This window comes from Podarcis liolepis (assembly GCF_965112155.1).
Source record: "Podarcis liolepis genome assembly, chromosome: 1".
Lineage (NCBI taxonomy): Eukaryota > Metazoa > Chordata > Lepidosauria > Squamata > Lacertidae > Podarcis > Podarcis liolepis.
In genome coordinates, this window is record NC_139554.1 from 29,918,750 (window position 1) to 29,935,526 (window position 16,777).

The window sequence follows — 16,777 nt, forward strand, 5'->3', positions numbered from 1 at the left end:
ATAGTCAGAAACACTTTTTTCTTTTAATCTCCTTTTACAATTGTCAAAACATGATCAAAGGTTAGGTCTTGTTAAGTGCTTTAATGTAGTTGCATTATTATTATTATTATCATTATTATTATTTACTATTATTATTTATTGAATTTATATACTGCCCTATACCTGAGGGTCTCAGGGCTGTTCACAGAATAAAACCAGAATAAACCATGCTGGTGGAGTGCATCTCCCTCTCTTAGCAGGAAATCATTCAAGTTGTGGTTCTTCCTAGATGGTGGCACATAGAGTCCCTTTATGGGCAAATTATTATTACTATTATTAATTAATTAATTAATTAATTAAATTTATATACCACCTGTCTCAGGGCAGTTCACAAGATAATCAATTTTTTTTAAAAAAGTTAGGCCCAAATCTTCCTCAGTAAAAAAATGGGGCAGCTTTAGACTCTTAGTTCTGAAGGGGTATCTGGCTGCCGTGATGGATGGCTGGTTTGGAACGCTTCCAATTCCAAGAGAGCTTTGTTGATTCTGTTTATTGTGGGGAATGGCGTAAGATCCACTTTAAACCTGCCAAGACAAATGAATAGTTTAGACATAGAGGTTGTGGTAGTTAATGTAGTGATTAGGGGTAGACAAATGTGTCAATTTTGGTTCTCTGTTTCTCATTTTCCCAATCTTAAATAGTACTTCATTTTCCCACAGCAATTTGATAATAAAAAAATTCATCAGCATCCTAATGTGTGTGTGCGCGCACACACGCACAGACACAGTTTCCCCAACTGCAGTTTTGCAAATCAGTTTCCCCTAATTTAATGCATTTTTGTATGTTGATTTCACCAACATACACATTTTCATGCACACCCTACCCCAGTATCTGCATTTCTGTGCACATCACTTGGCGGGAGAAATGCAACACAAAACTGGGAGAAGTGTGAATTTCTAAGGATGGCTTTGTTTCGGCTCTCGTATTGTTTCAGAAAGTGCAGATTTGCCTTTAAATGCAAACAAAATCAAATATTTCCCCTATCCATAATAGCAATATATTCTGAGAATAAATGTTCCACCCAGAAGCCATGATCCAGTGAAAATAAGCTCTTGCACAAAAGCTTCATTGGTGTAACTGCTCTCCCCCCCCCCCCCATTAATTGTAGCATGCATTTCAAGGGGAGGGTGGGATTCACTGGGATTTTGGCTGGGAAGGGCTAATCTTCCCCTCCCCTGCATTTACTTTGGTTCCCTCATCCTTGCTATCAAATGAACAAAAATGGTTGTTCCGATTGCCAGTGATGCACTGAGCATCTTGTGTAGCTAGATGTCGGCAACCGAAGTAGGTGCATTTAGGCCAGGCTTCCTCAACCTTGGCCCTCCAGATGTTTTTGGCCTACAACTCCCATGAACCCTAGCTAGCAGGACCAGTGGTCAGGGATGATGGGAATTGTAGTCTCAAAGCCTGATTTAGGCAGAGGAGAAACAATACAGAACTAGGATGTGGAAGACAAAAGTCTAGTGGACATCCTAGTTCTGTGCTGTTTAGGTGAGAGGGTGGTGTTTCACGTGTCATCTTGAACTGGGAAGACTCATTGCCTGCCTTCCAAGTGTAGATTGGAATGCTGCACTTTTTGATTTTCTATTTTTCTTAATAAACACAAAGTGATAAGCAATGTTGGGCACATTCAGAGTACACCCATCTAAGTCAGCAGACCTAAGTCATTTTAGCCATCTTATTTCAGTGGGTTTATTTTTAAGCACCGTGACTTCATACAGATATTGCCCATTGCTTCATACAATACATGAATGTCAAAATATAAAACATAACAGCATTGCACTTCTCCTGACTTCCCTTCCTCCCCAACGCTTTCTGGAAGTAGAATCCCAATGCAGAAAGTTTATCCAATTTGTCTGCTACTTCAGTAGATACTATCCTCCCACCCCATGTATGACTGCCAACTAGGCCAATGGGGTCACACCAGTTGCCCTAGCAACTAGCAAGGCATAGTTCTGCTTACCTCCCGGCATTGAAAACTTGGGGAACCAAGCAAAGGTCAGCCATGGTTACCTGCAGAAAAGCAGAAAGAAATGTTAAAGCAGTTCCAAAAGCCCTTCAGCTTTTGTGTTTTCTCAGAGTTAAATTATAATGGTGACATTTTGATGTGGCTGGAATATTAGCTCAGAGACCGGTGGAATGACAGTGGAGAAGTCTCTCTGCCTCCTCTTCTATCTAATGTATCAGAATTTTAGAACTCTATAGTTGGAAGGGATCCCGAGGGTCATCTAGCCAAACCCCTGCAATGCTGGAATCAAAAAAGTGTTCGGCGTCAGGTGATGGCGATGATCCTATGGGAGGCACAGCGCTGAGCAGTTTGATATTAAAAGCAATGAGAAGAGGCAGGGAATGTGGAAGACAAATTAATACAATACCAAATTCTGCTTACAAAAATATCTTAATGGTTTGACATTAAAAAACGTACTGTAACCCTTTGCAATTAGTTTGCTGGGAAACTCCAGTTCACTATTTTCTGTAGCTCAGCTCATTAACTGGATATGGATTTGTTTATTGTGATATTTATACCCCCACCATTCCATTTCGTATTAGAATACTCAGGGCAGCTGATATGAACAGTTTTAAAAGTATTGTGAACCATTTAAAAATGATCAGGATTTCCCCCCCCCCCCAAAAAAATAAAGCCACACACTTGAGCAGCAGATGAAAACCACCAAAACAAAGTACCAGGTATGATTAAAATCAGCACTTGGTAGCTGGCAGGCCACTTGGAACAGGAAAATCTATAGCTGATGAAACACCATTGAAAGGGGCTAGATGGCTCACTCAGGGCTGTTTCAACTGACCTACGTGAATGAGCAGCATCCTGCAGGTGAAGATAGTCCTTTTCAGGTATCCTTTTCAGCCGTGAAGTACTGTATAAGATTTGCAGTATAATTTGGGTGCATTTGTGGACTTTGGTTAACCATTGTTATTTTTGTATTCAGATATGTTGGATTTGCATTTGATAATTTGGGTGTGTGCACGCATGTGGCTTGCTCTCCTGTTCCCTTTTAATTCTCTGCTGGCTGGGTGCAAAGGTGGGTCTGGATGGAGGAGATGACGGCAAGAATATAAGTGCATTAAACAGAACTGGATTTGCAAGAACCCCTTTCAACTAACGTTTTCTTGAGACATCCGAAAAGATCTACATGATTTGGGGCCTTGGAAGGAGAAATAACATAACGGCCACTCCCCCATTTCTGTACATACAACAACCAGAGTAACAGCTCGCACACTATTCTGTAACATTTTGATTGGACTGCTAACGGTAGCAGGTGGCACTGTTGCTCAACTCCTGCTATAGCCAAGAATACGGGGGTAATGTTCAGCCTTTTGCGAGAGGTCCCTAAAACGGTTAACTGGGGTAGGGAGAGAAAGGAATAAGTAAACTATTAGCTTACTGTGTCCTTGGGTCTCTACTCACTTGGCCTCTGCGTTGATACCAGTGCACAGATAAGAGAACATAGGAACAGCCTGCTGGATCAGGCCAATGGTCCATCAATCCAGTTCTCTCTGTGGCCAACCAGATGTCTATGGGAAACTCACAAACAGGATCTGAGCACAAGAGCCCTCTCCCCTGCTGTAGATTCCAGCAACTGGTATTCAGAAGCTTTGCTGCCTCCAGCACAGCCATCATGGTTGGTAACCATCAATAGCTCCATCCTCCGTGAATTTGTCTAATCCTCTTTTAAAGCCAATGAAGTTGGGGACCATCACTGCCTCCTGGGGGAGCGACTTCCACAGTGTGACTATGGGCTGCATGAAGAAGCACTTCTTTATCTGTCCTAAATCTCCCAACATTCAGCTTCACTGGATGTCCACAAGTGATTTCTTGCCATCCTTGCCAGAGGACAGGATCGCATCTTGCCTTACCTCATCCCCAACGCAGTAGCGCCCAGCTGTTTCATGCAGGATCTGCTCCAAAGCTCCAGGGAAAAAAAACAGCATGTTGTTGGAAATCGAGAACACACTTTTTGTTTTTCAGCATAGACAAATCACACTGCTAAATTTGGCAGTGTTTTCATAAAGGAACGTTAAATGTCCTGGTTATTAAATGGCAAATATCTGGACCTCCCAAGGAGGATATCGCATCGGTTTTGCTTCTCCTCTGTTTTTCAGCGTTGTGCTGAACTAAGTCATAGCTTGGCCTTGGGTGTTGTCTAAAACTGGGCCATGGTTTAGTTCTCTCCAGACTAATTGTGAGCTATAACAAACAATTGTTCTTGGTTTATGGCTTGTGAACTAAACCAAAGGAACCCAAGTTTGGACCACATGTTTATGCAGGGGTGAGGAAGCCAGTAGGCCAGATCCATATTTCCCCAGACCTACCAGGTCAAATTTGAATGATAGGTGTGGGTGCCCCCCTGCCAATCACCTGACATCACTATGTCAGATGCTTCTGTGATTTGAAGTCCCAGCTGTTGGGACTTTGTTCAAAGCGCAGTGTGAGGCTCTTTGAAAGCCCTTTTCCAAACAGCCTTATGCTGCTCTTTAAACTTGTGCTGCCTGAGACTAATAGGAGCTTAATCCAAAGCAGCTGGAGGGATACCAGATTGATGGAGACTGGCTTAACTGTTCCACCGGTGTCTTCCAGTACAAGCCAGACAGGAGGACAGCTTTCTCCTCAAAACCTCCTGCCTGGCTAGCAGATGGCTAAAGTCCAGCTAAAAGTTTCAACCTGGGACTCACCTTTGAAACCACGAGAAATGCAGTTCTTTGCCCACTCTTGCTTCTTCTCGCCGAACTGCTCCAGGACAGTCAAGTTCTGATAAAATGTAGGAAGAGCCAGCAGGTTAGATTGCCTCTACTGTACAACACCCAGAAGCTTCACTATATGGTGGCTAATAAGTAAATATTAATAATAAAAAGAGAAGGAAGGTTGGAACACTACTTTTGGGGTGTGTGAAGGTATGGCAAAGACAATTATTCAGATAGTGAGGCTTTAATCTATGATATATTGCAAGGGTAGCTAAGCTGTGTCTTTCTAGGGAAGGAACTCCCATCATCCCTGACCCTCAGTCAGGGTGTCCTGGGCTGATGGGAACCAGAGTCCAATAACATCTGAAGCGCCGCAGATTCACCACCCCTGCTGTAGTGTTATTTGCCTTTTGAACCTTAAGGGTGAGGCAAGACAAATAGATATTGTCTTGCTTTTATCTCTAGGGACTTTTTTGTCTGGAACAGATACAAAGAGGGCCACAGACAATGGGTACTGAGTGAGCACTAGTACAACACAGTATGAGGGCAGGGGTCATCTGCCATCCTATCTGTAGAAATTCATTACTCCCACTTTCCTGGGAGAGGCCTTCATGATGCCCTTTTTTGCTGTGCATTCATGATTATTTGCACACTCGTGATGGTGTGGGGTGGTTAAGCATGATTCTGCTTACAACAGGGTTCACAACATGCAAAAGCGTCAAGATAATACTATTTTGTGTTCAGTCAGTTCCAGTCCTGTACCTTCTGCTAACATCCTGTCACTTTTTATACTTCAAATGTTGCAGTTTGTTTGTGCAAAAGTGCCCTTCTGGGGGAAAATACTGTTGTAATGTTGAGGAAGCATTGCTTCCAGTTGGAACGATGTGTGGCTGATCCAGTTTAAATCCACCCCCAATTTTGCACTATCACTGTGTCTTTTATATTATTGAAGAATATATATCCGGGGGGGAACCCAATCGGGAGGGGTGTTCTGAACTACAGGCCCAAAGGAAGGCTTGTGGGAGTGGTTTGGTGCAGGAACACCAAAGGAGGACATCAAAAACATAAGAGTGGCCAATTATAGGGCTTTATTAAAGGAGGTGTAACATTACAGCAAAGCAGTCTATAGCCTTCATAGACGCAGGACAGATTCTGTGGACAAGCCATTTCCTTGCTGTGGTGTCTGTCCCATGTCTGCAAAGGCTAGGAGACCTCGCAAGCTGCTTTGCTGTAAGCCTACAATGTATTTAATAAAGCACCAGAACTAGCCATTCTGATGTTCTTGACATCATTTGGTATCCCTGCACCCAACCACTCCCACAAGCCCTCCTTGGGGCCTGAGGTTCGTAACAAGGGACACCGCTTCATTTGCAGTCCGTAGTGAACTCTGATCCAACAGGGTTAAGGATGGATAAGCAGGCCCAGCAACTGGGCAATTACCTGCAAGGGTTGAATTCCAGAAGCAATGTGCTCTGAGATCATCCGCACCAGGGCTCTCTTCTTTGGATCCTGGGGCAGGAGACTAGGTTTTGGACGCGTCTCCTCCAGGTACTCTATTATCGCTATCTGCAATAAGCGGAGAGACTTTTATATAAGAATGGCCTGGGAAGGGGGGTGGGGAGTGGTTGAAATGGAGACAGTAGTTCCCTGGTGCAGATCAAGGAGTGAGAAATCTAAAGCAGTAGTTCCCAAACCTTCCCTCCTCCCATGGATTTGATGAGGGTTTTGTCTGCTGCAGTAATTGTAATGTGGCTGTACTAGATACTGTATGACTCATTAAATGGTATTGCTTTTATTTATATATTATAAAATATATAAGCTGTAAGAAATAAAAGAAGCAATAGAAATACAATTAAAAATCAATATAAATATTTAACACAACGGATGTGTCATTTCCCATCTTCAGTGACAAATCCACAGCTAAGCCATGGATCACCTGAATGAAGCTTGTGCACCACAAGCTTTGATCTGCTTGGATTAAACCCAAGGATAGGGAGCCTGGGGCTTTCCAGATGTTGGGCATTACAACTCCAGTCGCCTCTCATTATCACCCATGCAGGCTGGGGCTGATGAAAGCTGGAGTTCAACAACCTCTGGAGGGCCAAAGGTTCTCCATATGTCTTTCAAGCTAAGCTGGAGCATATGCTAGTAAAAGTATATCCCATGTAAGGAACGAATCTCATGGCTCAGAACAATCAGTATGGAACCACAGGTAGGATGGGATTCTCCAAGCAACATCAGTGTGGGATTAACTTCATGGTGAAAAGAAACCCATTTAACGGTGCTGCTAGGTGTTCCTATCCCACTCACGATAGCTTCCTTTCCAGCAAGTCCCAAGCCCGCTCCTGAGATCTGGAGTGCAAAGTCCTCTGCCTGGGCAGCAGAACCAAGTAAATAATTAATACAGATTGCTTACTCACCGACTGCGAGAGGGTGATGCCATCAATTTTGAGGGCTGGGACTTGCTGCATTGGGTTCACTGCTTGGTACTCTGGTGTTATCTGTGGAGACAGGACAGCTCCTGAGACGTTTGGGCTCCGCTACTGAAGCCCAGAAGAGCAAAGCTTCCCCCTTGCGGAGGCACCACTCTGCCAGCTGTGCAGACCACATCCCGCCATCTCCTTACCTGCTGCCCTCCATCCTTCACAAGGTTGACAGGTGCTGAATCATAGGCAATTCCTTTCAGAGCCAGTGCTGCCAAGAGAAAGGGTGACATACAGTTTCAGGATGCTACCTACTCCAACTTATATATTTTTATCACTTTGTTTTTAAACGTTCTGAGCACTGTGGAAGTTGAAGCAACAAAACAACAAAAATCTGTAGAATCAGCATCACAAGAACTTGTAATAATATGGATTTAAGAACTAAGGTGTGCCTTAAGAGCAAATATGAGAACCAGGATTTTGTTTCAAAGGGGGAATGTGCTCATTATTTATGTTTAAAGCAACAGCGGTGGTTTCTGAGGAGCTAATTCACCTTCCTCACTGAAGGTCAAACTAGATGTGACTCGAGAAGACGGGTTTGTTGTTCAGGTGTCGTCTCTGTTTAAATATAAAGCAAGGGGTGTCTACCACTTTCCACAACAGGTAAGCATGGGTGAGAGGGGGCTGAAATCTTTCACCCTCCAGTTGTTGCTGAACTACAACTCCCAGCCCTAGCAAGCATGGTCGGTGGCCAGGGATGGTGGAAGCTGTAGTGCAGCAACATCTGGAGGACCAAAGGTTCCCCACTCCTACACTGAAACAACAAACCCAGACACCAGGCTGCTTCACCATGTTCTGCAATCTGGAGACAGCAGTTCAGTTAACATGGTTGATGCTGTCTTTGACTGATAGTTGTAACCCCCAACCAGAGTCAGTCTTGTTTATCTTGCTAGATTATATCAGGTTATGAGCTTCAACAGACAGAACTTTTAAAACCCAAAGTCTTCCAGCATCCCTTGAGTGTTTCCAGAGTGCCTCTAAAGAATGTAGGAAATGCAGACATCTGGATTGTGGTATTTTTATGTAGAAAGTATGTATCTAATTAATCACAGTCCTCAGATAAAAAAGACCAGCCAAAGAGAGGAGGAGCTACATAAAAATCCTTATGAGTGCAGAAATATTTGGGAATTTCTAGACTGCGTACATTGCAATATAGGAGTAAATGTGGTCTGTCTTACAAATGTTTTCTGCCACAGGAGAGGGCTGCTTTGCACATTACAGAACTTCCTGCATGTAGTGCACTTTATGCAAAGGAATAAAAAAGTTAACCTCATGCGTTAACAGTGCAATCCTAACCATGTATGCTCAGAAATAAGTCCTATTGAATTCAATGGGGCTTACTTCCAGGTAAGTGGGGTTAGGACTGCAGCCTGAAACATCACTTTTGATGTACAGTGGAACGTCTGCTTGCGGACGTAATGCGTGACGGAGGCACGTCCGCAACCCGCAGCGTTTGCATCCTGAAGCGCTGCGTCTGTGCAGGCACGATTCAGCGCTTCTGCACATGCACAAAGTGCGAGCGGCGAAACCCAGAAGTAACCCGTTCTGGTACTTCCGGGTTTCCCATGGTCCGTAACACGAAGCGTCTGTAACATGAGCTATGACTATATACAGGCTGCACATGTTGGACACATGGGCTGTGGCCAACTGCTTTCTCCCAAAGACAATCTGCACACAGGTTGCACAATATTTTTCCATTTTTGCAGTGCAGTCCTTTATGTGTCTACTTAGAAGTAAGCACCACTGAGCTCAGTCAGGTTTGCTTCCAGGTGAGTGTGAATAGGGTTGCACCCTTAAAGTACAAACGTGTCCTCTGTATTCACACAGTCTAGGAGATTTCCTCTTTCCACAGCAAACTAATTTTAGCATTTGCTCCCACTCTTTACCACAAGTAAAGAAGACACGTTTTAGTCTTCAGAAATGGCTGATGTTTGCTGCTCTGTGGTTTGATAAATCACTTATTAACTGCGTTTTGGTGAAGAAATGCAAAAGACTGGCAGCATCCTATAGAATAGGATTCCACGCTGTGCTTACCAATTCTCACTCTCCAGGTGCAGGAACTTCTGAAATAAGTATAGAGGACTGGCTGCAGTGGGGATGGGGGTGGGCCAAGGAAAAAAAGTAAGTTACAATTGAAGCAGACAGTCTTGCCATTTGTCTTGTGATTCTCCTGAAAATGAAATTGACTCACTTTGCAAACAGCATGTTTAGACAAGAGTGGCATCACTGATTCCTATTTCTTCTGAAATACTGGCATTTTCCACTGTTGACCCCTCCTCATCCCCCACCCCCACCCTGCAAATCCCAAACAGCTATAAGATGAAAGCTCACTTTCTAAACTTTCAGTGAAGGACTGCCTGAAGACCAGCAGCTTCTACTCCAGACGAATATTATAGAAAAGTGTGTGGGAAAAGTGACACAACAATGCTATGATATCAGGACAGAGCCTCACCTACCAGAAACCCACGTTTATCTCACCTTTTTAGAAGCCTCCATGCTGCATGTGGTGCAGGATTCTCAGAATGAAAGCCAGCTCACACTGTCTAAAACTTGCAGGGAGGGTGAGAGGGAGGAATATTTCCCTTGCAGCCAATTGGAGAAATTTCATAATCCCACCCTTTTAGCTATCAGATGGCAAAACAGAGCAAGACAAAGATCTCATTGCTTAGCACTTTTAGTCAGATACCGGGGTGGGGGGTGGGGGACTAGAGCTGTGTGACTTTTTTTTTGTAAAATAGGCAAGCTGGGCCTGTAGTTATTTACTGCAGGGACAGAAAAACTGTGGTCCTCCAGATGTTGCTAGACTTCATCTCCTGCAACCATCCTATCTGGATAGTGTCTGCCCGAAAAAGAATCTGTTAGAAAGACCCTAAGACTTGCTGATCAGAAGGTCGGCGGTTCGAATCCCAGCGACGGGGTGAGCTCTCGTTGCTCAGTCCCTGCTCCTGCCAACCTAGCAGTTCGAAAGCACATCAAAGTGCAAGTAGATAAATAGGTACCGCTCCGGCGGGAAGGTAAACGGCATTTCCGTGCGCTGCTCTGGTTCACCAGAAGCGGCTTAGTCATGCTGGCCACATGACCTGGAAGCTGTACGTCGGCTCGCTCGGCCAATAAAGCAAGATGAGCGCCGCAACCCCAGAGTCAGTCCCGACTGGACTTAATGGTCGGGGTCCCTTTACCTTTACCTTAAAGGATTGTGGCAAAATAAATTGGGTGTGGGTGTGGAGAAAATGCATAGTCGAGCAATTGCATAATTACCCTTCAGCAACTGACCTTCAACTTTATTGTGTTTTACAATCAAGCTGGTAAAAGAACTGTAAACAACCCTGAGGTCCTTTTTGAAATAGTGGGTACAAACGAGATAGGTAGACAGCTTAGAATCCTGACTAACCAGTGCCACAGGAAACTGCCTTACACTAAGACAGACCATTGGCCCATCTAACTCTTTTGTCTGCATTGACTGACAGCAGCTCTCCAGGGTTTCAGACAGAGGCCTTTTCTTAGGAGACGTAGGGTATTAAACCTGGGACCTTTTGCATGAGCCACAGTCTTTCCCAAAGGGGATGGGGATATGGGACCAGGATTATTCCAGTTTAATAAATCACAGAACAAAGATTTATGGTGTATCCCAGAAGGCAAAACTCCATCCTGACTTTGTCTCCTGCTCCGTTTTGTTGTTTATCAATCTGAAATCCTATACTTCGGAGTATTCCTCACTGAACTTCGTAGGATATCCTTCTGATCTTGGTAGACGGGTATAGGGTAGCTCAGTTACACGGGGAAATTGTCACAGCAAAAAGAATTAAAATGGGCATTAAGCTTTCGTCTGAGCAGAATATTTAACTCAAATGGAAGCCTGGGTACAAGTAAAGAATATTCAGGAAAAACAAGAAAAAGAAATACAAACACAGCGTGTTCTTCCAAGCACCCTTCATCAACGTATTGTCCGGATGTTTTGGACTACAACTCCCATCAACCCCAGGCAGCTGGCTTTGCAAACACAAATGTATCTTTCCCCCCTCCGCATTGTTGTAATAGCAACTACCTTCGCTAATGCGGCGCACATCCTGTGCAGTCCTTCGTCTTTCTCTAGCCGAAGAACGAAACTATGATTTTTTTGCTCAACAGGGCATTGGCTATGTTAGGAGTAGCCGCCCCCTCCTGTTCCGCGCTGGCGTTTTACTGCCTGCCAGCCTTGAATGGAGACTTTGTTCGAGAGTAGACGCTTTTTCCGTGAGTCGCTGGGATTCTGGGAGTTGTAGTTTCAGCTCATTCCAAAAGTCTTAAAACTGGCCCTCTTTATTCCTTAGGGTTTAAGGCGGCAAGCACGAATTTAAAAGAGAACACCTCAGAAAATGCACATTTCAGAGAGGCAGCTGTGCCAATCTTTTGCAGCAAAAGCGGGACAAAGCTTGGGCCGCCCAGGACCCAGTTTGGCAAATGAGACAACTTATTTTACAAAAAGGTAAAAAACGGTTGTATTTGCCTTGACAACTGCAATACATATAGCATTAAGAAAACGTCGGGTTAAACTGAAGGCTTCTTTATTTAACCCAGGCTACAAAACAAACAAACCAATGTTCCCAGAAAGTGAAATGTAAGCAATATCTACCCTAGCTCCTAGTTACAATTTTCCCGATTCTCATCCTTGCTTTCCAAAGACCAGTGGACAAAATGAAAGAGCAGGAAGTGGGGCAGTGTATTTATTGTCTTCAAACAGTTCTGCTAGCCCAGGTTTTAGCAGGAACTTTTATATGTACAGATGTCCTTTAAACATGTCTAGCCCTTCTCTGACAGGTAACCCTAGGATACAGTATTTCAGAGTATTTCAGAGATAGCAGCTTGTCAGTCATAATGCAGAATTATGAAGTCACTTTTGATGTCAGCATAGAGTACAATTGACAGTATGATTGTATCTGGACCATCCCTCAGTCTGCAGTAGAGGCAGGAGACTAAACAAGGCAGCCCCTTTGCAACAAATATACAAAAGGTGCTGCTTGCTGCCCTTCTTGATGCCACAGTGCTTACAGAGACATGCAGCGGATGCTAGGTTTTATTGAACGTCGCAAAACTCCGCCAATCCATTCTGGCGCGGACAGCCTTGCTTCAAGGACTACGCTTCCCACAATGCAGTGGAAGCCTCTGTAGTTCCCCTCCAACCCCGCCCCTCGCTCACGTGGGGCGGAGCGGCAAACTCTTTTTTCCATCATGCCTTTCGAGCGCGGACTCTCCTTCCCGTGGTGCATCGGGCGCAGGCAAGGTAGGGGGGCCGGCAGGAGGCGCCTCCTGTCTGGCCGCGAATGCCGCTGGCGGCGAACGACAACGGCCAGGCCGTACCGGCCGGCCTGCGGCAGCGAAAAACCCTCCGACTGGCAAGCGGCCCTGCGCCGACGCCCTCCGCAGCCCGGAGTCCCGGCTGGTTCTGGAGCCCGCTTGGCCTCGTCGTTTTCCTAAGCTTCGCAACCCGCTTCTATCGCCTACGGGAGCCGCCACACATCTGGTGAGGGGCTGTGGGGTGCCATGGTTACGAGGGCGGGGCTTAGATTCGGAGGCGGGGCTTGTGGGAAATGAGTTCCCATGAACCCACTTCATCAGATGCGTTAAATGTTACCTTCCGTTGATAGTTACACAACTATGCTTGTTTTTTTAAAAAAACTGCCTTGATATTGTAATTTTACTTAAAAAAAATTAAGGTGAGGTTTAAATTGTATTAAATACAACATATCTATTTGTGGCCCTTCCTCCAAAAAAACTCAGGGTGCCAAATGTAAGTCCCCTTCACCATTTTTACATTGCAACAACCTTACGAGAGAGCTTAAGTGGTCCAACGTCCCCAAGTGCAGATCTGCTTAGTGTTTTGTTTCATTATCACACTGAACAACTAGGAGTGGCAAATACTGATGTGAGCCAGAGGCTAACAGCCATCTTTTTACTCTTTTCCCTTTCATAGCTGGGATGAAACACATTTTGGAAAGATGGGAAGCTATTACATTAACCGAACCTTTTTCTTTGATGTCCATCCACCTCTCGGGAAGGTAAATAGCGAACACCAATTCTTGCAAGCTTTTGAGATCTAAGAACATTTCCTTGACGGCAGAACATTCTCATCCTGGTTCAGTTACATCATCTTTGTGTCTAAATTATGTCTTTTTATTAGATCAAGTTAGTGCTCTAAAAAGTTATAAACTACTTCATCTACTTCTGCTTGAATAAGGTCAGTCCTCTTCTCTCTCTAGATGCTGATAGGACTTGCCGGTTACCTGAGTGGTTATGATGGCACATTCCCTTTCCAGAAGCCAGGGGACAAATATGAACAACATAACTACATAGGAATGAGAGGGGTAAGACTGTGGGGCTTCTTAAATAACCAGAGGTCATATATGGAGAAGACCTAGAGTTTCCCTCTTCTCTCTCTCTGCTTCCAATAAACATATGTTTATGTTTCAAGAATGGGTTTTGATTCCAGGTAATACTGTAATCTCCATTTCTAAAGCTGTACGACATCTGATGGTTGTACAGTAATCTAACATTTGGTAGGATTCGGAATGAGTAGAGAAGAGGAATAAAAAAAGCTATGTGCAATGTTCTTTTAGTTGTCTCATAGTTTATGAAACTAGTAACTTCAGTTAACTGCAGGGAGGAGGGAACCAGTCTTTGTCTGTCTGTCTGTCTGTCTGTCTGTCTCTCTCTAGCAGAATTTTTTGTCAGTTATTTTTAGTGCAGGGTTATGTTTTCCTCATGCCCATGGAGGTATCACTGTCAGCAGTTTTGACTCTCAAACAATATGACATTTGGTGTTGTGGTTAGAGTTGTCAGACCAGGGTTCAAATGGCAGCTCAGCCATGAAGCTCACTGGGTGACTTTGGGCCAGTCACTGCCTCTCAGCCTAACCTATATCACAGGGGTTTTTTTGCGGGGGCGGGATAAAATGAATATGGGGGGGAACCATCTACATCACCTTGAACTTGTTTGAGAAAGGTGGGAGTGTTGCAAATATAGGGAAAAGGGAGTTAATGTAGGTTAAGCTGTGGGGTGGTTATATTTCCTCATTGTATGGGTTAATGGAAGCTTTAGAATTAGTGGTACCTCGGGTTACATACGCTTCAGGTTACAGACCCTGCTAACTGAGAAATATTACCTGGGTTAAGAATTTTGCTTCAGGATGAGAACAGAAATCGTGCGGCGGCGGCGCAGTGGCAGCAGCAGGAGGCCCCATTAACTAAAGTGGTGCTTCAGGTGAAGAACAGTTTCAGGTTAAGAACAGACCTCCAGAACGAATTAAGTTCTTAACCCGAGGTACCACTGTATTTGGGCAGAAGTGAGGGTGAATGAAGGTAGGGTGGTGGAGGATCAGATTTGGAACTTTTCATCTGTTTTATCTCTAGAGGAATATTTCTATCATGAAATCCTGACTAAACATCAGGAAGAACTTTTGGACAGTAAGAGCTGTTTGACAGTGGAACAGACCCCCTCGAGAGGTTGTGGGCTCTCCTTCACTGGAGGTTTTAAAGCAGAGATTGGATGGTCATTTGTTGTAGGTGCTTTAATTGAGATTCCTGCATTGTAGGGTGTTGGACTAGATGACCGTTGGTCTCTTCCAAAGCTATGTTTCTATGAGGGTGGAGAATACTCAGCAGACTGACTTGAGTATACTTGGCTAATACCGTGTGTTTTTAAGGTTGGGTAGCAGCAGAGCTAAGGACATGCTTTGTCATCACCATGTGAAGAGTGTTTCTCCTCTCTTTATTTAGTTCTGTGCGTTCCTTGGTTCGTGCCTGGTCCCCTTCTCTTACCTCACGGTGCTGGAGTTGTCCAAATCTCTGCCTGCAGCAATGCTTACAGCTGCCATTCTGATTTTTGGTAAGCATCCTCTTCATGTTGCAGGGTTTGTTTCATTAGTTTCTCCTGTTGGAAAACGATGCTTAGTGAAGGAATTGCGCTTCAGAAACTTTAGGTGCTCATGGTCTCCTGTCGCAGAAGACCCTATGTGTCAACATCCTTATTTAGTCACAGACTTGTGGGGAGTACCTGAACAAGCTTCTTGCCTTCAGTTTTCTGTCTTGAGAAAAGGCCTAGTAATAAATACAGAGGATTATAATGAGATAAATATGATTAGGGTGTAAAATACTTTGAGTGCTTTATACATGCAAAAATGTTTTAAGAGTCTGCATAAAAACAAACAAATGTTTTGAATATACATATACAATGGGTACAATCAAAAGGGTGAAAAGTTTTCTCTCTTTTTGGTCCACATTATTTGGAAAGGAGAGAATGCAGGAACAAAGATGAGCTATAGGAGCATTTCTCAAGAGGGGACAATTTTAGCTGAAGAAGAGAAGGGGCAGATCTTGAATAAGTGGAAAGTTGTGATAGGAAATGGCATTGGCCTAGGTAATGAGAGGTGGAGGAGGACAGGGAAGAGAACTATCTTGGCTGCCTCTTAATGCAAACCCAGGCCATTGAGCCTGAGCTTCCACAGCTGCCTCCCACCTTGAACCATCATGGACAGAATTGGCAGCAACAGCAGCAGGTATGATTTTATGCTTATGATAATATTTTGTTCTCTTGTTAATTATGCTATTTTAAATGTGCATCTTATATTTTACTTTCTTCAGTAATGCTTTATTCTGGATTGTTTTATTTACTGCTTTAAAATGTTGTAAAGCGCTTTGAGATTGTTTTCCTAAAAATACAGTAGAACCTCGACTTACCACTGCCCCTACCCTTGAACAATCCGACTCGTGACCGCGACAAACCCGGAAGACCGGGTTTGCCGTGATACGTGCAGAAGCGGCTTCTGCCGACTGCACATGCGCAGAAGCGGCTGCCACCGCCTGCACATGTGCAGAACGGCGCTTCTCCCAGTGACTTGGATTGACTCACGAATGGACCTCTGGAATGGATTCTGTACGTGAGTAGAGGTTCCACTGTATAAAGTGGCATGAGAAGGAAATGCATAATAATAACAACAATTAACTGATGACCCAAGCTGTATGCTTTGAAGCCGATATCTCTGATGGTGAATAGTATCTCTGACAGAGAAATAAATGTGTAGATGAGGACGAGACACTTTGCAGGTAATGAGTGAAAGCAGCATAGCTGATTTTGTACATTCTGATGTGTTCTTATTGCAATAAGATTAAGCTTGACTAAGCATTGGAAAAAACAACAACTTTTAGATTGTTTTTAGAACAACAGTTGATATGGTTTTGTCTTATTTTTCCAGATACAGGTTTCATTACTCTCTCTCAATACATTCTGCTAGACCCCATTCTGATGTTCTTCCTCATGGGAGCTGTGCTCAGCATGGTCAAGCATAATTCCTGTGCAAACAGGTAAGGTGGCAGCAGTTTTTCAAGTATGTGGCCCTTCACACTTGTGTCAGAAGATTTAATTATATGTTTGTTTTGCATTATGTTGTGATTCTTATCCTGCCAACTTGGCTCCAAAGAGTCCTCAGTGTATTCAGTATATCATAAGACAACTCAAAACAGCAATAAAATCCATTATTAAGAAATAAAAGCACATAATACATAATATATAATATATATGGCAGA

At 43.9% G+C, this 16,777-nt stretch overlaps 2 protein-coding genes across 8 annotated transcripts in view; one reads left to right on the forward strand and one right to left on the reverse strand.

Moving 5' to 3' along the window:
- Position 1: 1 nt before the first annotated feature.
- Positions 2 to 11,424, reverse strand: GSTZ1 (glutathione S-transferase zeta 1). 3 transcript variants are annotated; one of them, XM_083503501.1, is made up of 9 exons: positions 11,266 to 11,424; positions 9,255 to 9,306; positions 7,364 to 7,431; positions 7,158 to 7,238; positions 6,178 to 6,303; positions 4,729 to 4,804; positions 3,913 to 3,965; positions 2,003 to 2,052; positions 2 to 563 (listed from the first exon to the last, which is right to left on the reverse strand). In XM_083503501.1, the coding sequence occupies exons 1-9, from the start codon at positions 11,284 to 11,286 to the stop codon at positions 437 to 439; spliced, it is 654 nt and encodes a 217-aa protein (XP_083359627.1). In that variant the 5' UTR covers positions 11,287 to 11,424; the 3' UTR covers positions 2 to 436. The 3 variants fall into 3 exon arrangements, with proteins under 3 accessions (XP_083359627.1, XP_083359626.1, XP_083359628.1); XM_083503500.1 differs by having other exon boundaries at positions 11,263 to 11,407; XM_083503502.1 differs by lacking the exon at positions 11,266 to 11,424 and adding an exon at positions 9,699 to 9,844.
- Positions 11,425 to 11,861: 437 nt separating this feature from the next.
- POMT2 (protein O-mannosyltransferase 2) overlaps positions 11,862 to 16,777 on the forward strand; it is a 51,378-nt gene continuing 46,462 nt past the window's right edge. For 2 of the 5 annotated variants that reach the window (XR_014525796.1, XM_083501892.1), the window contains exons 1-5: positions 11,862 to 12,720; positions 13,171 to 13,255; positions 13,457 to 13,561; positions 14,972 to 15,080; positions 16,447 to 16,555. Coding sequence is in view for 4 of the 5 variants with exons in the window: in XM_083501892.1 (XP_083358018.1) it covers positions 12,521 to 12,720; positions 13,171 to 13,255; positions 13,457 to 13,561; positions 14,972 to 15,080; positions 16,447 to 16,555 (608 nt within the window). In the remaining variant the exon portion in view is untranslated. The remainder of the gene's footprint in view (positions 12,721 to 13,170; positions 13,256 to 13,456; positions 13,562 to 14,971; positions 15,081 to 16,446; positions 16,556 to 16,777) is intronic. The other 3 variants (XM_083501893.1, XM_083501895.1, XM_083501894.1) reach the window with 3 other exon arrangements.

What these genes read in the sequence shown, in the direction of transcription:
- GSTZ1 (XM_083503500.1), bottom strand. Translation starts at nt 11,286, where the DNA reads ATGTGCGCCGCATTAGCGAAGGTA. An exon ending in GCGCCGCATTAGCGAAGGTA is followed by an intron (nt 9,307 to 11,262) that starts GTTGCTATTACA and finishes TCCCCACTGCAG; the next exon opens with CCAGTCCTCTATACTTATTT. An exon ending in CTGGAATTCAACCCTTGCAG is followed by an intron (nt 4,805 to 6,177) that starts GTAATTGCCCAG and finishes ACATTTTATCAG; the next exon opens with AACTTGACTGTCCTGGAGCA.